This window comes from Haliotis rufescens, unplaced genomic scaffold (assembly GCF_023055435.1).
Source record: "Haliotis rufescens isolate VD_foot unplaced genomic scaffold, xgHalRufe1.0.p SCAF_59, whole genome shotgun sequence".
Classification (NCBI taxonomy): Eukaryota; Metazoa; Mollusca; class Gastropoda; order Lepetellida; family Haliotidae; genus Haliotis; species Haliotis rufescens.
In genome coordinates this window covers 308,958-332,644 of record NW_025964323.1, presented here as the reverse complement: position 1 = coordinate 332,644, position 23,687 = coordinate 308,958, and the positions used below count along the sequence as shown (strand labels likewise).

General features: G+C 42.1%; 1 protein-coding gene across 1 annotated transcript; it reads left to right on the top strand.

Annotated features, from left to right (window-relative positions):
* Nucleotides 1-3,952: 3,952 nt before the first annotated feature.
* Nucleotides 3,953-22,931, top strand: LOC124142815 (amiloride-sensitive sodium channel subunit gamma-like). The gene is made up of 11 exons (XM_046511482.2): nt 3,953-5,324; nt 8,588-8,784; nt 9,658-9,866; nt 10,214-10,314; nt 11,694-11,860; nt 12,631-12,747; nt 13,206-13,356; nt 13,866-13,944; nt 19,524-19,682; nt 20,816-20,891; nt 22,296-22,931. The coding sequence occupies exons 1-11, from the start codon at nt 5,165-5,167 to the stop codon at nt 22,476-22,478; spliced, it is 1,599 nt and encodes a 532-aa protein (XP_046367438.2). The 5' UTR covers nt 3,953-5,164; the 3' UTR covers nt 22,479-22,931.
* The last annotated feature ends 756 nt before the right edge of the window (nt 22,932-23,687 follow it).

The window sequence follows — 23,687 nt, the reverse complement described above, 5'->3', positions numbered from 1 at the left end:
TACTGTGGTATAATGGTGTGTAATGTTGTGTACTGCGGTGTAATGGTGTGTAATGTTGTGTAATGGTTCGTAATGCTGTGTACTGTGGAGTAATGGCGTGTGATGTTGTGTACTGTGGTGTAATGTTGTGTACTATGGTATTATGGTGTGTAATGGTGTGTACTGTGGAGTAATGGTGTGTCATGTTGAGTACTGTAGTGTAATATGTACAGTTGTGTACTGCTGTGTAACGTGTACAGTGACAGCAAGGGGTAATAGTGTATAAGAATGAAAACGGTTTTACTATCGTAAAAAAATCTTACCTTTACCGTCTGACCAGTTCACTCATGGTAAGTGCAGCCCTTACTCAGTGAAAGGTTTGATAGGTCATTCTTCAATAAAATCACCAGTGCCAAGAAAAGTGTTAACTGTCTCACCAGAGAGTTGCCGTACAAATGTACGATACGATGTACAATATAAAATGTACCTTCTCGCAATACGAATGTACCTCCTCGTAGGTCACACGTAGTGATGGGCGTTAAGCCTTCACGTTACGCCTGAAAAATATAGAAGAGCGAGCGCATATGCAACTCACACACACTCGGGCACGCACACATAATATATTAACATATATATATGTGGTTTCCTAGCAAAATGAATGTCCTACAAACATATATGTGCTCTCCTAGCTTCGTGTATAACCTACAAACATATATCTGTCCTGTCCTAACTAAGTGTATAACCTACAAACATATATATGTCCTGTCCTAACTAAGTGTATAACCTACAAACATATATATGTCCTGTCCTTACTAAGGGTATAACCTACACACATAGATATGTGCTGTCCTAACTAAGTGTATAACCTACAAACATATATATGTCCTGTCCTAACTAAGTGTATAACCTACAAACATATATATGTGCTGTCCTAAGTACCTGTGGTTTCCAAACAAACTTTATAACATAAAATTGCAATTCCTTCCAAGTTTATGAAGACAGTCACAAAATGTTTGGATGTCAGAACTGTTTTCTTGATGACAATTAGTGAAAAGTTCATAAGCAAAGATTTCATCATAACAACATAAAGTGATAAAATCGTACATCGGAGTCACAAGACAGTGTTTGGATGTTTTGAACCTTGAAGTTCACAGGATTCTAACTTCATACATAGAGTTTATTTCCACTCGCCAGCAAGTTCGCAATGGTTAGGATGTCCGCGAATCACAAATAATGTGAATGAATCCTTCTACCTTTTCTGCCTCATTGTAAGGTAGTGTAACTGTGGTGTAATGGTGTGTAATGGTGTATAATGTTATGTACTGTGGTGTGATGATGTGTACTATCATGTAATGCTGTGTAATGTTGTGTACTGTGGTGTTATGGTGTGTAATGGTGTATAATGTTATGTACTGTGGTGTAATGGTGTGTAATGTTGTGTACTGTGGTATAATGGTGTTTAATGTCGTGTACTGTGCTGTGAGGTGAGGTGAAATTGGGTTTAACGTCGCGTCCAAGATTATTGCACTTATATAGCGACGTGCATGCACGTGTATGTGTGTGTGTGGCTGCTTGTACTAGTCCGGACTGATGCCGATTTATAGTGCTAGCTCACTGAGATACCATGCCGCAGTTTAACATGAATACCCCACTCAGACACAGTATACTGACTCCGAGCCGACCAGTCCTTGTTTTAGCCCCTTAATGCCGAGCGCCAGACAGGGTAACAACAAGTACAATCTTTTAACGTCTTTTTGTATGACGCGGCCCGGGATCGAACCCCGGACCTTCCGCTCTCCGGGCGGACGCTCTACCACAAGACCACGGAGACGGTCCCTGTACTGTGCTGTAATGGAGTGTAATGTTGTGTAATAATGTGTAATGTTGTGTACTGTGTAGTAATGTTGTGTAATGTAGTGTTATTTTGTGTACTGTGGTGTAATGGTGTGTAATGTTGTGTAGTGTTAACCCTCTCTTCCACTATACATACTTGCTAAATCTTTCATTAGGCTAATCATACCGTTAGATCTTAAACTACATCCACATGATATGCATTAAAACATTAGGACAATGAGATTCTGTTTGTTTTAAGGTGTTAATGCCACACGGAGAGTTTGGTAATTTAGCAGTATGCAGTCAATGTTCTACACTGTCTGCTTCCTCCTTTAACCCAGAGTAGCTCGTGAAACTGGCTATAGTCTGCACTCTACTCCTCTCACCTACAGGCCTGAGTAGCCTAGTGACATGCAGTCTATGGTCTACAATCTACTCTCATCAATTGGTCTGGGTAACCTAGTGACATGCAGTCTATGGTCTGCACTGTACTCTCACCTACAGGCCTGGGTAGCCTAGTGACATGCAGTCTATGGTCTGCACTGTACTCTTACCTACAGGCCTGGGTAACCTAGTGACATGCAGTCTATGGTCTGCACTGTACTCTCACCTACAGGCCTGGGTAACCTAGTGACATGCAGTCTATGGTCTGCACTGTACTCTCACCTACAGGCCTGGGTAGTCTTGTGACATGCAGTCCATGGTCTACAATCTACTCTCATCAATTGGTCTGGGTAACCTAGTGACATGCAGTCTATGGTCTGCACTGTACTCTCACCTACAGGTCTGGGTAGCCTAGTGGCATGCAGTCTATGGTCTGCACTGTACTCTCACCTACAGGCCTGGTAGTCTTGTGACATGCAGTCCATGGTCTACAATCTACTCTCATCAATTGGTCTGGGTAACCTAGTGACATGCAGTCTATGGTCTACACAGTACTCTCACCTACAGGCCTGGGTAGTCTTATGACATGCAGTCCATGGTCTACAATCTACTCTCACCAATTGGTCTGGGTAACCTAGTGACATGCAGTCTACTGTCTAAACTGTACCTTCACCCACAGGCCAAGGTAGCCTAGTAACAATCAGTCTATGGTCTACACTGTACCTTCACCCATAGGCCTTGGTAGCCTAGTGACATGCAGTCTATGGTCTACACTGTACTCTCATCTTCAGTCCTGGGTAGCCTAGTGACATGCAGTCTATGGTCTACACTGTACTCCCACCTACAGTTCTGGGTAGCCTAGTAACACGCAGTCTATGGGTTTTACTGTACTCTTACTACAGGCCAAGGTAGCCTAGTAACACACAGTCCATGGTCTACACTGTACTCTTACTACAGGCCAAGGTAGCCTAGTGATATGCAGTCTATGGTCTACACTGTACTCTCACCTACAGGCCTGGGTAGCCTAGTGTTATGCAGTCTATGGTCTACACTGTACTCTCACCTACAGGCCTGGGTAGCCTAGTGTTATGCAGTCTATGGTCTACACTGTACTCTCACCTACAGGCCTGGGTAGCCTAGTGTTATGCAGTCTATGGTCTAAACTTTACCCTCACCCACAGGCCTAGGTAGCCTAGTGACATGCCGTCTATTGTCTACACTGAACTCTCACCCAGAGGCCTAGGTAGCCTAGTAACACGCAGTCTACATATGGTCTATGCTGTACTCTAACCTACAGGCCTCGGTAGCTTAGTGACAATGCAGTCTATGGTCTGCACTGTACTATCACCCACATGCCTGGGTAGCCTAGTAACATGCAGTCTATGGTCTGCACTGTACTCTTACCTACAGGCCAAGGTAGCCTAGTGACATGCAGTCCATGGTCTACACTGTACTCTCACCTACAGGCCAAGGTAGCCTAGTGACATGCAGTCTATGGTCTGCACTGTACTCTCACCTACAGGCCAAGGTAGCCTAGTGACATGCAGTCTATGGTCTGCACTGTACTCTTACCTACAGGCCAAGGTAGCCTAGTGACATGCAGTCCATGGTCTACACTGTACTCTCACCTACAGGCCAAGGTAGCCTAGTGACATGCAGTCTATGGTCTACACTGTACTCTTACCTACAGGCCAAGGTAGCCTAGTGACATGCAGTCCATGGTCTACACTGTCCTCTCATCCACAGGCCAAGGTAGCCTAGTGACATGCAGTCTACATATGGTCCATACTGTACTCTCACCCACAGCCCAAGGTAGCCCAGTGACATGCAGTCTATGGTCTATACTGTACTACTGTCACTTAAGGCTCTGATAGCTTAGTCATCCGTCATCGGTGGGTTAGGTCTTGTGTGGTCAGATGTCAGGTACGGGCTGTTTAGTAGTCAGGTGCAGGGCCCCGTTCCACAAATCGATCGTAACGTTAAGACGATCGTAAAAAACCCATACTTAAACATAGACCTACGACAATCGTAGTGCTACGATCGCTTTGAGGAACGGGGCCCAGAACTCTTCAATGGTCAGCAGTAGGAGCAGATCAGTGGTCAGTTTCGAGCATAATAAGTGACTAACGTTACTTGTAATTGGATTAGTAGAGCTTTTGCACAAGACTCAGTGTCTTGTAATCCGCTGCGTGTGATCCACGGAAACAACCGACACGCGTGTATGGATATAACCAACTGTCCATTCCAGAAAACTAATGGAACGTTTTAAATAGAATGACGTCACAAATGTAATGTGACATGTGAATACATCAGTTCCTGTTATAAATCAAGGACAGTACTTAAAAACAATACAGTTGTCGTTATGCTTTTAAGATGTTCAAGTGTTTAATATTTAAAGGCCCGTCTGCAACAACTGTGACTAATACCAATAGCTACCGTTAACATGAAAACTTTATGCTTGGCTTTGTTTCCGCTTGTTTTGCATGACGAAGGAAGTTAAGTCATTCTTTCTTCTGTTGTATTGATTCAAATATATCAACGTGCACCCAGAGAATAAAGGAATTATTGATGGGCCTTCGTCTTGTACAGGAAAGATGTTCTGACTGACTGCCAACTTCACTCGCGAAGGCCAAATCCCGAGCGTCATTGATCTTCTGGTGTTCCTGTCATGTGACAATTGACTACCAATTACAAGATTTGTAAATTATTATTTAATTAAGCCGAAACGTCTTGATATACAGTCGTATCATTGCTATTTTGTCAGGATTTTCATTTGTTCTTGGTTACTTACACAATCATTAATTGTCGTTGTCCAACCTCACACAGCAGGACACCACTTGACTGGATGGGTGAAGGCCTACCGTATTAACCCTGTCTGATTATGAAGGATGTTTTCTTATTCAGCTTGAGCGAGGACTGGTATTAGTTATACACTCGGAGGGCCGAGGACTTGTGAGACAGTGACGCAATGCATGGAAACAAAATGGACAGTAATGGGAATGAATCGTTTCCTTCCCTCATCAATTACTTCGCGGAAAACACGAGCATGCATGGGATATCAAGGTTTATTGGAAAAACGGGTTTTTTCAGAAGAACATTTTGGGTTCTGGCGGTGTTAACCGGAGCTGGTGAGTGGCCTAATTTTTCTTACGTTTCATCTCTTGTGTTTTATTTTACCCAACACAGATGTTTAGACGATCCATCAACTCTTTGCTATTTTTATGCTGTCATGCTTTTCGTGGGCCGAATAGTTCTTTCTCCACAAAACACACACGCAACTTTTCTAAATTAATATATAGCTCGTTAAAAGAACCCAAGACTAAATATATGGCTTGCAGCAGTGATATGCTCTGTCGTTAGAGAAAAATCTGAATGACTTGTATTTAATTTCTCATATTGCTTAAGTTGGCGTTTTCTGAATCTTTGTGTCTTTTGTTCATCTGAATGAATGAAATTATTGTGGTATAAGTCCTGTAGTTCCGGGTCAGATTATGTCCCCAACAACCCATGCTTGTCAGAGGTGCTAATCGGGCGGCCAGAGACGGTGACGTGGTTGGTTGTGTGTCATAATACCCCGAAGGTGAGGTGAGGTGAGGTGAAATTGGGTTTAACGTCGCGTCCAAGGTTATTGCACTTATATAGCGACGTGCATGCACGTGTATGTGTGTGTGTGGCTGCTTGTACTAGTCCGGACTGATGCCGATTTATAGTGCTAGCTCACTGAGATACCATGCCGCAGTTTAACATGAATACCCCACTCAGACACAGTATACTGACTCCGAGCCGATCAGTCCTTGTTTTAGCCCCTTAATGCCGAGCGCCAGACAGGGTAACAACAAGTACAATCTTTTAACGTCTTTTTGTATGACGCGGCCCGGGATCGAACCCTGGACCTTCCGCTCTCCGGGCGGACGCTCTACCACAAGACCACGGAGGCGGTCAATACTCCGAAGGAGTAGGATGTTGCTCATAATATCAATCACTGGATTGTTTGGTTCTGACTTGATTATATACAGGTCGCCGTCATATACCACCAGACAAACGCACATGTTAGTGTTCTTGAAGATCGAATTGTTTATACAGAAAGAGATTTCATGAGAAATGATGCTGTCCATGATGTAGAACAAGATATCTTAAGGGATTACTTAAAGAAACATTTTCTTACACAGACACATTTGTCAAAATTTACAGAAAGACCATTTCAAATTACATTTATTGTTATGTATGTACTCGTTGCATGCGTTGTTGCCCTGCATGTGGTCTGCAAATGGTATTTGCTGTCGGTGGAACTGCATAATAACTCTTGAGATTTATTTGAGTTACATGCATGAATATTTAGTTTTCATGTCTGATACTTGATGCCCAGATATTCAATTTGGAATATTGAAAGATAAATAGGCATGAATGAGCGCCTGGCATCCTCTTCATATGATCTTGATTCACACATGCTTATGATATGGACTTTACTTTCGGTAGAGTTTCTAGTGCTTATGATCCTGGAAATGTTTTTCCACCATTTTTAAGTATTGTCCGACTGGTTTTGATTTTCTGTCCTTGATCGTCTTTGAATCCATCATATTCTTAGGTAGATATACAATTCACATATTCCAAGGGGGATATCATGCCAAGGAAACTGATATTTTCGTATGTTTATTATTAATGCGACAAAACATTTTCTATAATCATATGACATCGCTAAAAAGCATAGGGGCGGTCTGGAAGCATAGTGGTTAAAGCGTTCGCTCGTCACCCCGAAAACCCGGGTTAGATTCCCGACATGGGTACAATGTGTGTCCCCCGCCGTGATATTGCTGGAATATAGCTAAAAGCGGCGTAAAACCATACTCACTCTCTCACTTCTAATCATAACAGTATACGGAGTACACACTCGCATAGTATCTCATACTCTGACGGTGAAGAGCAAACAACATTTAAAAACATTGTTTTTATTACATCAAGATGTAAAGACAATGATTCCAGTATGGTTGTTTTCACAATGGCTGTGTATCACATGACTAACCCAACCTAACGCTGACAACCCATGCATGAATTATAAAGTCAAAACACTTCTTGAAAACTGTCTGCTAAATGCACATAAAGTGCAGTGTGCAATTAAAGCAGTTGATGCCTTGCTTCATTTTAACAAGTGTGTCCAAGCTTAAAAAAGGATGAATATGTGTATATGAGAGTGAGTGAGAGTGTATATGTGTGTATTAGTATTTGTGTGTGTGTACGAGGGCTGGTCAAAAAGTTCTAAACCTAACAAACAAAACCAACAACCGTAAATGTGTTTTTAATTTTATTTTTCAACATATTCTCCCTGGTTTTTAATACACTTCTCATGTCGATAGTTGTTCAATACCAGTCAGGAAGAAGTTTTCCGAAGCCACCCTGAAACACCCATTCACAGCAGCTTTGAGGTCATCGTCATAGTGCTTTTCACGAAGGTGTTCATTCAGTTTAGGAAACAGGTTGAAATCACTTGGTGTCAGGTCTGGCGAATATGGAGGGTGAGGAAGCGCTTCGAACCCACATTGTCGCACAGCAGCCTTTCAAGTCGAGAGGTGTTAGAAGAGGTATTCCTCGCCGCTTTTCTTTGATAGAATCTCTCAGGCGATGAACCAAGTCAGCATAGCAGACACCGGTAATCGTGTTTTGGCTTTCTAAGTTATCAACCAGGATCACACCCTTTGTATCCCAGAATACAGTAGCCATAACTTTCTTCATTGATCTTGAAGACTTGAATTTCTTTGGTGCCGGAGAAGTGGAATGGTGCCAGCCTTAAACAGAGCTGCACAACGTTTAACAGTGGAATCCCCATACACTTGTGACATGAGGTTATGAATTTCTTGGGGAGTACTTTTCTGTAAATGATAAAACTTGATGACTGCTCGGTACTCGTTCTTTTCCATTTCTGTGTCCATTTTGACCCCTATCACGTTCATCTGGCTGTCACTATTATACAAGCGGCCTCAACAGACCAAATACACTTGCAATGAACTGCTCAAACAATGAACAAAATTGACTAGTTCACTTGGTTATTGTCCATAGTTGAAAGTTAGTCAGGTTTAGAACTTTATGAGCCCTCGTGTGTGTGTGTGTGTGTGTGTGTGTGTGTGTGTGTGTGTGTGTGAGAGAGAGAGAGAGAGAGAGAGAGAGAGAGAGAGAGGGAGAGTATGAGTGCGTGTGTGACTGAAGGGTTGAGAGTGGAAAAGCCATGAATTCAAAGTAACAGATTGATTACAATGACAATGCCATGGTGATATCTTATTTTATGATATTAAACGTGTATGCTTTGAGAAACATTTCATATATATTGATTATCATAAAGAATGATAATGTAAATTAATATAATTTTGTATGTCCAGTTTATTTCCATAATCTTTTAAAGGCGTTGCTATGTACAACATCTGGACGATAGGCACCGCCTACAGCAGTTGGAAGGTATCTACGGTGATCAAACTCGAATACAACTCCAAACTTCGATTCCCAGCCGTGACCATTTGCAACCTCAACCCAGTGAGGAAGACAAGTATTGATGGGGTACAGGCGGAATTTGACGACTTGAAAACAGCTTTACGATACGAGGTAATGGCTTACTGTAAAGCAACAACACATCATTTGATGTAGAAATTTACGAAATCTACCGGAAATTGACGAAATCGAAAATCCGTTTGCATCTCTGTTTCTGGTTCAACCATGAATATGGAAAATACTCGAGGTTTGTTTGCAACACATATTTTCACTCAGCGTTAAAAGACACATACTTTTCTTTTCTGAAAGAGGAGAAAAAGAATGTATTTCCTCCCTTTACACATTATATTTCGGAACTTCCAGCTTGTCCGTTGGCCAATTTACTACTCAATTTACAATTTACTAGTATTGGTCTCAGCATTTTCAAGAACAGATGCCTTTTTTCAAAACAATTCCCTGTTTTGTGGTTTAAGTACTTGAAGACAACATCATATAACATACAGCAGATTCTCTTCAATTGTACACAGCAGACGTAATTTAAAATTTGCTTATATCGTTTTTAGTGATAACAAAATCAGCAAAAATGTGACTGTCTATCCACTTGATTGTCAAGTTTACATACCGTCGCATGGTCGGAGTGCTGCTGTGCGGTATCTGGCAACAAACATACATTTTTGTGAACATTTTGAGTGTCGGTTGCTACAGGTAGAGCAGGACATGATTCCTCATTTTGCTCACACCTGTAGTCATCATTGATTTTCAATGATCAATTCTTATAACGTTTAATGCTATTTTGCCTTTTACATCTAATGGAATCTGTTTCGTTGGAGAGTTGAGATTGGTGTTATTTGGCGTTGGCGTTCTATATTTCCAACTGAAAATGATTGACGGTTATATTTTCTTTAAGAAAGCAAACATTTAACGTAATGATTTTAAGTAGGCATTGGTAAAATGCGAGGTTACTCAGTGGCCAGCATCTGTTCACAGAACAACAGTGCACGTACAAGGGATGAAGACTTCCCAGACTGGGGGAATTCCTCAATCTCATTCGATGCCTACGACAGCGACCACCGGACAGCCATCGACTTCCAGAAAGTAATGGCAACAACGAAGAAGGCACTGAAAGTCCAAATCGGCCATCAGATCCAAGATATGCTGTTGGATTGCTCCTTTCAAGGAAAAGTTTGCACACCTAGGTAAGACTGAAAGAATGAGAGAGAGAGAGAGAGAGAGAGAGAGAGAGAGAGAGAGAGAGGAGGGGAGAGATAGATGGAGGGAGAGAGGTGGAAGGAGTGAGTTCGAGTGGAGAGAGAGAGAGAGAGAGAAGGGGTAGAGGGAAAGAGAGAGAGGGAGGGACAGAGAGGGATGATGGATGGATGACGGTTGGGTAGATGGATGGATAGATGGATACATAGAAAGCGGGGAAGTGAACTTAATGTACGAACCAGTGAAACATTAGAACTGAATGTGAATAAATATGAATTAATTGATAACACAATGGCTTAAAACTGAAGAGAATAATAATTCTAACATGAAATTACAGCAACTTCACCCACTTCTACAACTACATGCACGGGAACTGCTACACCTTCATCCCAAAAGACGAAGCCTTCACCTTTATCAGCAAGACGGGGCCGTTGTACGGTACATACTGTCACACTTTATGTATCCAATGTTCAACTTTTACACAATTTGTCTCTGATGTTGTATGTGTGCCCGCAGGTCTCTCTCTGATGTTGCATGTGTCCCCGCAGGTCAGTCTCTGATGTTGCATGTGTCTCCGCAGGTCTGTCTCTGATGTTGTCTGTGTCCCCGCAGCTCAGTCTCTGATGATGTCTGTGTCCCCGCAGGTCTGTCTCTGATGTTGTCTGTGTCCCCGCAGGTCTGTCTCTGATGTTGTCTGTGTCCCCGCAGGCCTGTCTCTGATGTTGTCTGTGTCCCCACAGGTCTGTCTCTGATGTTGTCTGTGTCCCCGCAGGTCTGTCTCTGATGTTGTCTGTGTCCCCGCAGCTCAGTCTCTGATGATGTCTGTGTCCCCACAGGCCAGTCTCTTATGTTGTATGTGTGCCCGCAGGTCTGTCTCTGATGTTGTCTGTGTCCCCGCAGGCCAGTCTCTTATGTTGTATGTGTGCCCGCAGGTCTGTCCCTTATGTTGTCTGTGTCCCCGCAGGTCTGTCCCTTCTGTTGTATGTGTGCCCGCAGGTCTGTCTCTGATGTCGTCTGTGTCCCCGCAGCTCAGTCTCTGATGTTGTCGGAGTCCCCGCAGGTCAGTCTCTTATGTTGTATGTGTGCCCGCAGATCTGTCCCTTATGTTGTCTGTGTCCCCGCAGGTCTGTCCCTTCTGTTGTATGTGTGCCCGCAGGTCTGTCTCTGATGTCGTCTGTGTCCCCGCAGCTCAGTCTCTGATGTTGTCGGAGTCCCCGCAGGTCAGTCTCTTATGTTGTATGTGTTCCCGCTGGTCTGTCCCTTATGTTGTATGTGTGCCCGCAGGTCTGTCTCTGATGTTGTCTTTGATCCCGCAGGTCTGTCTCTGATGTTGTCTGTGTCCCCACATGCCTGTCTCTATTATTTGTGTCTCCGCGGGTCTTACTCTGTTGTTGTCTGTGTCCCCGCAGTTCTGTCTTTGATACTGTTAGTGTTCCACAGGTCTCCACAGGTTTCCCTCTGATGTTGTCGGTACCCCGCAGGCCCGTCTCTGATGCTGTTCCTGGTCTCACAGGCTTGTCTCAGATGTTGTTTCTTTTCTCGTAGACCTGTCTTTGATACTGTTTGTGTCCCCGCGGGTCCGTCTCTGATGCTGTCTGCGACTGATAATATATGTTTTCCTACAGGTCTGTGTTTTAGTGCTGTCTGTCTAATATTGTTTGTATCTGCTGCCTGCTGTCTGTCTACTGTTGTTGTATGTGTCCCCGCAGGTCTGTCTCTGATGTCTGTGTTTCCACAGGTCCGTGTTTTAATGCTGTCCGTCTAATACTGTTTGTATCTGCTGCTGTCTGTGTCTAGTGCTATATGTTTTCCAACAGGTCTGGCTCTGATGCTATACGTTGAGGAGGAGAAGTATATCTCCAGCCTTGGCAGCAGCGGCGTGGGCTTCAAGGTGGTCGTCCACAACCACAATACCATGCCATTCCCAGAGGACGAGGGGTTCGACACAAGCCCTGGGTTTGCCACATCCGTCGGCGTCACGAAGGTGAGGATAAATGTAGTGTTAGGATGAACTGGACAGAGGCCTTCATGAGATGTACAGTCACTCTCTCGACAGTATCGGGAACACTTGATGTGTCACTGTATGTTAGCACGAGATTCTGATGCCTCCGGGGTTTACTGAATACAGTAGTGCAACATATCGTCTGTCCTATATCTTACTGGGGCGGTCGGATAGCCCAGTGGTTAGAAAGTTGGCTTGTCAAATAACCAGGCGGCATATTCACGAAGCTGTCTTTGCTAAGACAAATCTTAGCGACTTACGACAAAAAAATACGACTGCCATAAGAGCTATTCTTGAAGCTGACTTAAACCTATCGTAGCCGTGTCCTAGCTACGACAGCTGTCGCGGCTAAGACAGGGAGCTCTCTTCTGTCGAAGATAGAAAGAGTATGGTGTTTTTCCCGTGACGTCATAAGGGAATTCCCTTGACCGACATTGACGGGCAGACGATACCGGTCATCTGTGCGCCATGGACTCACCTCCGAAACCTAAACGCATCAGGAATGTAATCAGGATGCCTATCGAAGTGGACATATAAATTCAAGAAGTGGAGAAAAATCATCACATCTTATTTTCGGCGTTTTGTAGGCCTTTGTTTTCATGAAAAGACTGGAATATTACTTAATGCGGCATATTCCCCAACTTTCTAAACAAATAATCTATATATGAACACGAACCGGTTAAACCAAATGTCATACAATTCTTATCATTATCTGATTTGTCTCACCCTCAAACAACCTTGCATGTTGTCAGGTAACCACAGAACGTGTTTCGGCCCCCTACGGTAACTGCAAGGGCTACGGATCGGGGGTAGAAGAACCACCCAATATATTCACCACCCAGGTTCCTAACATCACCTACAGTGATCAGGTGGGGGCGTTGACATTAAATGACAAAACAGTTAACAAAATAATCTTTGACTGAATTCATGAAACATTTGATTACCCTGAATATGTCAGGCAACACGTTCGGTAATAAGTGATTGCTAAGCGGGCATTGGTAGCGATATCTTGGTGCAGAGATGAGTTCTGATAAGGGGTGTAAGGATCCGCTGATCACTGGTTCGAATCCTAGAGTAACCTGAATATTACCCTTGGTTCGCCTCGCTGGCATTTGCTTGTTAGAAAGCAGTTCCAAAGGCTACATCTGGCGATCAATCTCATTATCATTATTATTATTGTTGTTGTTGTTGTTATTATCATCATCATCATCATCATTATTATTATTATTGTTATTATTACTTTAAAGTAATGAGATTATAACGTAGACTGAAAGCTGACTGATCCGGTTGCTATGGGGATATGTAACTTGTGGTTACTTCTAAGTAGACGTGCAAGAAGACGTGTGTGCAGAAGATGCTTGTGTCGGAGTGCGGCTGCTGTAACAACCTCTATCCCTGCGACCACAAAGCCCTCAGCATCATCAACTCTAGCATCACAAACACAGTCGGGTTTTGTATCCTTCAAGACGAGACGAAAGGTACGTTAGCAAATAACGTTATTGGTGTCAACTGGAAGTGTCGTCCTCACTGGGTGGGTGTTTTACGCCGCACGATAGTAAGCAATTGTATTTAAGTATTATATCGATGGAGAAACTAATAATTAGTTTCACGTATTGTATCTTTGTGGGTAATAGAACTGGAGTCTTAGGTGTGACCTTCGGCTTTTTGAATGTGGAGTGAATTAAACATCACATTGGCATACACGCGATATTCTCGAAGTTTAAGAACGTTATGGATTCCCCCGATGTACATGTGCGGATATGATTAGGCTTACAGATGGTCATCGAGTTATACTTTAAGGCTCGAAGACCAAGAGGAACACGTGGCCTAAGCGTCACAATGGAATTGTACATGGCGAGACAGTATATAGTGGAATGAAGACCTTTGGTTAGAAATGTAGAATGTGCGAAATGCGAGAACGTAATCTGTATGTGTCTGTCTCCACATTTCCTACACATACATGCTGATTGTCGGACTTGTATTCCAGCGGCTTGTGCATCAGCGGTGTCGGATAAGCTAGAAAATAACCAGATGTTTTGTCCAGACAGCTGTGACCCAAACTGCAAGTACGTTGTCGTGATCAATGTAGCTGCTGACTGCTGTTTCCTGTGTACATCACACATCTACTGTCTACCGTCTGCTATGTGATGTGAACTGTCTACCGTCTGATATGGACTGTCTATCGTCTGCTGCGTACTGTCTACCGTTTTCACTGTCTACCGCCTGCCGCATATTTGATATTTGATATGTACTGTCTGTCGTCTACGTCTGCTATGCACTGAGTATAGTCAACTCTCTTCCGCCTACTGTCTGCTATGTACTGTGTACCCTCTTCTGTCTACTATCTGCTGTGTACCGTCGTCTATGTTTTGTCTGCTGCTGCTCTTCTGCATACTGCATACTGTGTGTTGTTTACCGTATAACGTCTTCTACATACTGAATACTATCCACTGTGTACGTCTACTGTCTGCTATGTACTGTCTTCTGTTTACCGTATGATGTCTACAATGAACTGTGTACTGTCCACTGTCTACCGTCTAGTGTCTCCTTTGCACCATGTATTGCCTGATATATACCTTTTGCTATGTATTGTCCTCTTTGCACTGTCTGCTCTCTTCTGTCTTCAGGCTGCAATGAGATGTGTACTGTAATGTTCTGTCTTAAACCCCATTTCACCGCACTTTTTCTCTGTCTGCTGATTAATTGTCAATGTGAATTGCTGTCTTCTGTTAACCTTCTGCTCTCAACTGCGAACAATCTACTGGCACTGTGTACCAGCTTCTATGAAGTACATGTTGTCTTCAGTAGATTGAGTACTGTCTGCTCTCTTCGGCGTACTTGCTGATGCCTTTTGTGTAGAGTCTGCTGTCTTCTGTCTACTACTTGTTTTCTTCTGTTGTCGTCTGTGAAGAATCTTGTCTTCTGGGTATTGAGTACTGTCTGTTGTCGTCTGTGTAGAGCCTTGTCTTCTGGGTATTGAGTACTGTCTGTTTTCGCCTGTGTAGAAATGTGTATTCTGGGTATTGAGTACTGTCTGTTTTCGCCTGTGTAGAAATGTGTATTCTGGGTATTGTGTACTGTCTGTTGTCGCCTGTGTAGAATCTTGTCTTCTGGGTATTGCGTACTGTCTGTTGTCGTCTGTTGTAGAATCTTGTCTTCTGGGTATTGCGTACTGTCTGTTGTCGCCTGTGTAGAATCTTGTCTTCTGGGTATTGAGTACTGTCTGTTTTCGCCTGTGTAGAAATGTGTATTCTGGGTATTGAGTACTGTCTGTTTTCGCCTGTGTAGAAATGTGTATTCTGGGTATTGTGTACTGTCTGTTGTCGCCTGTGTAGAATCTTGTCTTCTGGGTATTGCGTACTGTCTGTTGTCGTCTGTTGTAGAATCTTGTCTTCTGGGTATTGCGTACTGTCTTTTGTCGCCTGTGTAGAATCTTGTCTTCAGGGTATTGAGTACTGTCTGTTGTGGTCTGTGTAGAACCTTGTCTTCTGGGTATTGAGTACTGTCTGTTGTCGTCTGTGTAGAATCTTGTCTTCTGGGTATTGCGTACTGTCTGTTGTCGTCTGTTGTAGAATCTTGTCTTCTGGGTATTGCGTACTGTCTGTTGTCGCCTGTGTAGAATCTTGTCTTCTGGGTATTGAGTACTGTCTGTTGTGGTCTGTGTAGAACCTTGTCTTCTGGGTATTGAGTACTGTCTGTTGTCGTCTGTGTAGAATCTTGTCTTCTGGGTATTGCGTACTGTCTATTGTAGTCTGTGTAGAATCTTGTCTTCAGGGTATTGCGTACTGTCTGTTGTGGTCTGTGTAGAATCTTGTCTTCTGAGTATTGTGTACTGTCTGTTGTCGTCTGTGTAGAATCTTGTCTTCTGGGTATTGAGTACTGTCTGTTGTCGTCTGTGTAGAACCTTGTCTTCTGGGTATTGAGTACTGTCTGTTGTGGTCTGTGAAGAATCTTGTCTTCTGGGTATTACGTACTGTCTGTTGTCGCCTGTGTAGAAATGTGTATTCTGGGTATTGAGTACTGTCTGTTGTCGTCTGTGTAGAATCTTGTCTTCTGGGTATTGAGTACTGTCTGTTGTCGTCTGTGTAGAACCTTGTCTTCTGGGTATTGAGTACTGTCTGTTGTGGTCTGTGTAGAATCTTGTCTTCTGGGTATTGCGTACTGTCTATTGTAGTCTGTGTAGAATCTTGTCTTCTGAGTATTGAGTACTGTTTGTTGTCGTCTGTGTAGAATCTTGTCTTCTGGGTATTGCGTACTGTCTGTTGTAGTCTGTGTAGAATCTTGTCTTCTGAGTATTGAGTACTGTTTGTTGTCGTCTGTGTAGAACCTTGTCTTCTGGGTATTAAGTATTGTCTATTGTCGTCTGTGAAGAATCTTGTCTTCTGGGTATTACGTACTGTCTGTTGTCGCCTGTGTAGAAATGTGTATTCTGGGTATTGTGTACTGTCTGTTGTCGCCTGTGTAGAAATGTGTATTCTGGGTATTGTGTACTGTCTGTTGTCGCCTGTGTAGAATCTTGTCTTCTGGGTATTGCGTACTGTCTGTTGTCGTCTGTTGTAGAATCTTGTCTTCTGGGTATTGCGTACTGTCTGTTGTCGCCTGTGTAGAATCTTGTCTTCTGGGTATTGAGTACTGTCTGTTTTCGCCTGTGTAGAAATGTGTATTCTGGGTATTGTGTACTGTCTGTTGTCGCTTGTGTAGAATCTTGTCTTCTGGGTATTGCGTACTGTCTGTTGTCGTCTGTTGTAGAATCTTGTCTTCTGGGTATTGCGTACTGTCTGTTGTCGCCTGTGTAGAATCTTGTCTTCTGGGTATTGAGTACTGTCTGTTGTGGTCTGTGTAGAATCTTGTCTTCTGGGTATTGAGTACTGTCTGTTGTCGTCTGTGTAGAATCTTGTCTTCTGGGTATTGCGTACTGTCTGTTGTCGTCTGTTGTAGAATCTTGTCTTCTGGGTATTGAGTACTGTCTGTTGTCGTCTGTGTAGAATCTTGTCTTCTGGGTATTGCGTACTGTCTATTGTAGTCTGTGTAGAATCTTGTCTTCAGGGTATTGCGTACTGTCTGTTGTGGTCTGTGTAGAATCTTGTCTTCTGAGTATTGTGTACTGTCTGTTGTCGTCTGTGTAGAATCTTGTCTTCTGGGTATTACGTACTGTCTGTTGTCGTCTGTGTAGAACCTTGTCTTCTGGGTATTGAGTACTGTCTGTTGTGGTCTGTGAAGAATCTTGTCTTCTGGGTATTACGTACTGTCTGTTGTCGCCTGAGTAGAAATGTGTATTCTGGGTATTGTGTACTGTCTGTTGTCGTCTGTGTAGAATCTTGTCTTCTGGGTATTGAGTACTGTCTGTTGTCGTCTGTGTAGAACCTTGTCTTCTGGGTATTGAATACTGTCTGTTGTGGTCTGTGTAGAACCTTGTCTTCTGGGTATTGCGTACTGTCTATTGTAGTCTGTGTAGAATCTTGTCTTCTGAGTATTGAGTACTGTTTGTTGTCGTCTGTGTAGAATCTTGTCTTCTGGGTATTGCGTACTGTCTGTTGTAGTCTGTGTAGAATCTTGTCTTCTGAGTATTGAGTACTGTCTGTTGTCGTCTGTGTAGAACCTTGTCTTCTGGGTATTAAGTATTGTCTATTGTCGTCTGTGTAGAATCTTGTCTTCTGGGTATTAAGTACTGTTTGTTGTCGTCTGTGTAGAATCTTGTCTTCTGGGTATTGAGTACTGTCTGTTGTCGTCTGTGTAGAACCTTGTCTTCTGGGTATTGAGTACTGTCTGTTGTGGTCTGTGAAGAATCTTGTCTTCTGGGTATTACGTACTGTCTGTTGTGGCCTGTGTAGAAATGTGTATTCTGGGTATTGTGTACTGTCTGTTGTCGTCTGTGTAGAATCTTGTCTTCTGGGTATTGAGTACTGTCTGTTGTCGTCTGTGTAGAACCTTGTCTTCTGGGTATTGAGTACTGTCTGTTGTCGTCTGTGTAGAACCTTGTCTTCTGGGTATTGCGTACTGTCTATTGTAGTCTGTGTAGAATCTTGTCTTCTGAGTATTGAGTACTATCTGTTGTAGTCTGTGTAGAATCTTGTCTTCTGAGTATTGAGTACTGTTTGTTGTCGTCTGTGTAGAACCTTGTCTTCTGGGTATTAAGTATTGTCTATTGTCGTCTGTGTAGAATCTTGTCTTCTGGGTATTAAGTACTGTCTGTTTTCGCCTGTGTAGAAATGTGTCTTCTGGGTATTGAGTACTGTCTGTTGTGGTCCGTGTAGAATCTTGTCTTCAGGGTATTGAGTACTGTCTGTTGTAGTCTGTGTAGAATCTTGTCTTCTTGGTATTGAGTACTGTCTGTTGTTGTATGTTTTGAATCTTATCTTCCGGGTTTTGTGTACTGTCTATTGTCGTCTGTGTAGAATCTTGTCTTCTGGGTATTGCGAACTGTCTGCTGTTTTCCATGTCTCCTGTGAACTATGTAATATTTTCTGTGCACTCCTGTTGTTGCCCGGATATTGAGTACTGTCTGTTGTCGTATGTGTTGAATCTTATCTTCCGGGTATTGCGTACTGTCTGCTGTTTTCCATGTCTCCTGTGAACTATGTAATATTTTCTGTGCACTCCTGTTGTTGCCTGGGTATTGAGTACTGTCTGTTGTTTTCTGCTGTGTATAGTCTACCGGCTTTTGTGTATTCTCTGTTGTCTTCTGTCGTCTTTTAATAGGGTACTACCTGCTTCTCTCTGTTATTTTCCGTGTACTGTATAATTTTTGTTATCTTCTGTTTACTGTATGTTGTCTTTGTTTAATGTGTTCTGCTCGCTTTCTTCTGTGTCGTGTATTTTGTCTTTTGGTTATATTCCTGTACTGTCTACAGTCTGCTGTCTTCTACGTCTAGGCTGCTGTCTTACGTGTACTTTCTGTTCGTCTCCACTGGGGTTTCAGGTGTCTTCTGTGAACTGTCCAGTCCTTCCCCAACCTCTCTCCGCCCAAGCTCATATTCAGAAACCTTACACGATCAAACAAACAAAACCTTACTATGTGCTGCGTTATATCACATTATGTTGGATATATTCAACAACCTTACTATGTGCTGTGTGATGTCATCCTATGTTGGATATATTCGACAACCTTACTAAGTGCTGTGTGATATCATAGTGTGTTGGATATATTCAACAACTTTACTGTGTGCTTTGTGAGATCACGTTATGTTGAATAAATATCTTTGTGATGTGTGATATCGCATTATGTTAAATATATTCAACAACCTTATTAAGTGATGTGTGATATCAAATTATGTTGAATATATTCGACAACTTAACTATATGATGTGTGATATCACATTATGTTAAATATATTCAACAACCTTTCTATGTGATGTGTGATATCATATTATGTTGGATATATTCAACAACTTTACTATGTGATGAGTGATATCACATTATGTTGTATATATTCAACAACTTTACTATGTGATGTTGAATATATTCAACAACCTTACTATGTGATGTGTGATATCACATTGTGTTAAATATTTTCAACCCAGCGATTGCTCATTATGGAATAAGAAATTATACGTTTTTAACAACTTAACTGTGTTTCGAGACAACAAATGATCTTAAAATGTCGAAAGCATGTTGCAGAATATTATACGACTATTGCTTGATTCAGAGATGAGTCTCATCAGTTGGAGATCTCCACAGCCATGTGGCCAGCTAGTAGTCATCTTTCCGGCCTTGTAGATACCTTCATCAAAGGCTTCACGAAAAGGCAGCGTGCACCGCCTATCAACAAGAATGCTTCTGCCGATGAAAAAGATGACTTTTTCAGGTGCGTTATATATGTTAAATCAAATCTCATTGTCAGGATTTAAGTCACGGTTAGACAGGGTTAGAATCAGGATCAAGATTAGGCTCGGGGTCAGGGTTAGGGTCAGGGTTAGGGTTAGGGTCAGGGTCAGGGTTAGGGTCAAGGTTAGGGTTAAGAGTCACGGGTCAGGTGAGAGTTAAGTGCAGGAATAGTGACGAAAAGCCAACATTTTTGTATCATCTGCCATCCGTAAGAACGAAAGGAACACGCAATAAGTTCAGCATAGACAGAAATAAAAAGTTGGAATATTTTGTTTGGAGTTTCCCAGCAGGTAATATGAAATTTGTGCCTTATCTGTCCGCGGGGTACGGAGCAAAACCATGGCCCATTCAGTAACAAATCAGAAACGAGTACCTTAATAAAAGGGAAAATAATATATAAGGTAAGGTTTTTGTAACACCCCAAAAGAATGACAATGGTAGACTGGTAGGCAAGTGGCTAAAATATTTGAATCATTAATGAGTCTTGAATTATATATTAAAATGTTTCAAAAATGTGAACAATGAAAAGTAAGTTGGAGCACGTGAAGCATCTGGATAGAAACAAATGAAAACAGGAAAAAGAAATTGAGTTAGGGAGTCACTCAACTTTCGTATATTGTAAACAACAGAGACAAAAACCTTTCCATATTCAATGGACATCTCTGCAAAGAGCAGTGTCGATTGTAAGATTCGAATATTTCATGAGCACGTGTTTATGAATCACTTTCAAATAGTGAATATGTTATGTGTTTGCGACAAGGCGTGCGTATCCCGCCCCTATAGGTGGCGCCCGTCACAAACACATGCGACGGCAAGTTGAGTGTTCACCTGAGTATTTTGATTCATGACAAAATTGCGTCACTCATTTCAGTGGACCGTAAAGATAGTCATCGAGACTTAAATTATCGTTCTATTCTTAGCGTCACTGGCTCTTCTACACGTATGTAACTGGTAGATCTTACATTGGTGTCATGTGCTGAAATAGAACTTTATTGTGACGTATATAGGCCACGTGTTACTTTGGGTCTTCCAGCCTTTGTGCACCTCTCGATGGCCTCCTTTAAATAAATACATTTACATACTTACTATTATAACATGCGTCTGTTTATGTAGGAGAAACATGATGAGATTAAACGTGTTCTACAAGCAACTAAACTATCAGAAGATACAGACAAAGCCGGCATATGACGTAAGTAGAGTGAGTGAATGAGTAAGAACATATCATATGATAGATTATGTAGATTTGGAGTAAGTAAAATGTTCAGCCTCATATGCAGGCTACATCACGACCACCAGTGAAAAATACATCTGGGACACTGGGTGTAGGTGATAGTGTGGTCAACGGTTCAAGGCCTCAGGATACGATGTCACGCAATTTACACCAGGTCACACACTGCTACCACATAGTAACATACCAAATGTGTAGGTGATAGTGTGATCAACGGTTCATGACCTCAGGATACGATGTCACACAATATACACCAGGTCCCACACTGCTACCACACAGTAACATACCAAATGTGTAGGTGATAGTGTGATCAACGGTTCATGACCTCAGGATACGATGTCAAACAATATACACCAGGTCACACACTGCTACCACATAGTAACATACCAAATGTGTAGGTGATAGTGAGATCAACGGTTCAAGACCTCAGGATACGATGTCACACAATATACACCAGGTCCCACACTGCTGACACATAGTAACATACCAAATGTGTAAGCGATAATGTGATCAACGGTTCATGACCTCAGGATACGATGTCACACAATATACACCAGGTCACACACTGCTGCCACATAGTAACATACCAAATGTGTAAGCGATAATGTGATCAACGGTTCATGACCTCAGGATACGATGTCACACAATATACACCAGGTCACACACTGCTGCCACATAGTAACATACCAAATGTGTAGGTGATAGTGAGATCAACGGTTCATGACCTCAGGATACGATGTCACACAATATACACCAGGTCCCACACTGCTGACACATAGTAACATACCCGTGATGATCCGAGTTAGAATTGATCCCTAGCAACCGATGCTTGTTGTGAGAGGCGATTGTGCTTGTCCTAAAAGGCGACCAACGAGATCTTTTGGTCAGGCTCGTTGACTTGGTTGTTGCATGTCATCGTATCCCAGCTGTGTAGATCGATGATCATGATGTCAAACACTGTTTTCGCCGCACTCAGCAATATTTCATCTATATGACGGCGGTCTGTAAATTATCGAATCTGGACCAAACAATCCAGTGATTGATATCATGAGCATCATCGTATCAGGTATCTGGAATATTGCTGAGTGAGGCGTTAAACAACAAACAAACATAATAACATTTTCCTCGGCTGTTTTGGCGAGAATGGAGTAGTGGGATATATTTTCTCAAGGAATACGTACATGTGTCTTTGTGACTGCTGAACCTAAAAATATATACATGTTGCTTGTGTTAAACCATAAACTATGATTACGTGTATAGAAATCCTGAAACATGGGCGACCAACGAGAATTAAATCTGAAATGTAATTTTCCAAATGTATTTTGAAGAGATGCACCTATCTGACAAAGTGTGTCTGTGTTCCAGTGGAGGAGTCTGTTGTCGGATGTCGGCGGACAGGCTGGACTGTGGCTGGGCTTCTCCCTCCTCACCCTGGCCGAGATTCTCGAACTCATCGTGGACGTTGTCATCCATCTATGCACAAAACCTTTCCGATCAAACAAAGGACGGGTGAATCCAGGCGAGAAAAGGGGCGAGGTGCACTTTTAGAAGTCCATTTGTTGTTTTAGCCGTGATGTCGTCCTAATGACAGTCAATATATTTCTGTACTCAATTACGTGACTTCTACACGAATACGTTAAGATATAATTTCAATACGAATTCACTCTTAAAATCCACCATTTCAACACTAATAATCTATTGCTAAATGCTATCATTTCAACACTAATACTTTTGCACAAAACGCTAATAATCTATTGCTGAATGCTATTGTTTCAACACTAATAATCTTGCACAAATGCGATTATTTCAACACTTATAATCTCAACAAAAGTCATGATTTCAACAATAATACTTTGCAGTGAGCCATGAGTTCAACGCTAATGCAAGTACACATGTGTCATGTTTTCAAAACTAATACTAACATTTTCTATAAATAATGAGATTGCTTTAGCTTTGCTAGATATTGTCAGAGTGAAGACGGGGACTGAAGCTTCATGATGTTGTTCAACAATCATTTGATCGTGCCATAGGTTTGCCGAAATTCCAGCTTTGATTCAAGTCATACAAAACTAAATACTAGTAGTTACACATTACTTTGTTAGTGTCCTTACTTTACTATACAGCGGCGTGTGTCTGTGTCTTCTGTGTGTATGTGTGTGTGAATTGAGGTTTATTGAATCCACATACGTGTTTTGAAATAAAGCACACCCTTGCCCCCAAACCCGTACCCCCGCCCGAACCAACGCACACATGCACACACACGTACACGCACGCACACACACACGCACACGCACACACACGCACATATCCTTTTGTTTCTAAAGAACGCAGATCTTGACATTTTTCAGTTTGCTAAAACACACTTTGGATCTATTTTACAATGACATATTGGCATGTTAGTATTAAATCGCTGTGAACAAATACTGCACTACTTGTGATTATAAGTGATTTCAAACTTTAGTCAAACAACATATTTGATTAGCGTGGATAGGTTACCTTCAAAACGTTCTAAACAATCGACATTTTACGAAAACAAATTTTGCTGTCAACATGTTGGCACATCTTGACAAAACCGTTTGAGAATAATAAGGAAACAAAATTTGCATGTGACTACAGATAAATCGCCAATGTTAAAAACATAAATCAAAGAAAAGATATAATGTTTAAATGTTTTCAAATAATGATTACAACACTGCAGTCATGAAAATCCTATGCATCAAATATTGACAGTTTGGAATAAGCAGTCTACCTCATAAC

What these genes read in the sequence shown, in the direction of transcription:
- LOC124142815 (XM_046511482.2), top strand. Translation starts at nt 5,165, where the DNA reads ATGCATGGAAACAAAATGGACAGTAATGGGAATGAATCGTTTCCTTCC. An exon ending in AAACAGCTTTACGATACGAG is followed by an intron (nt 8,785 to 9,657) that starts GTAATGGCTTAC and finishes ATCTGTTCACAG; the next exon opens with AACAACAGTGCACGTACAAG. An exon ending in ACATCACCTACAGTGATCAG is followed by an intron (nt 12,748 to 13,205) that starts GTGGGGGCGTTG and finishes ACTTCTAAGTAG; the next exon opens with ACGTGCAAGAAGACGTGTGT.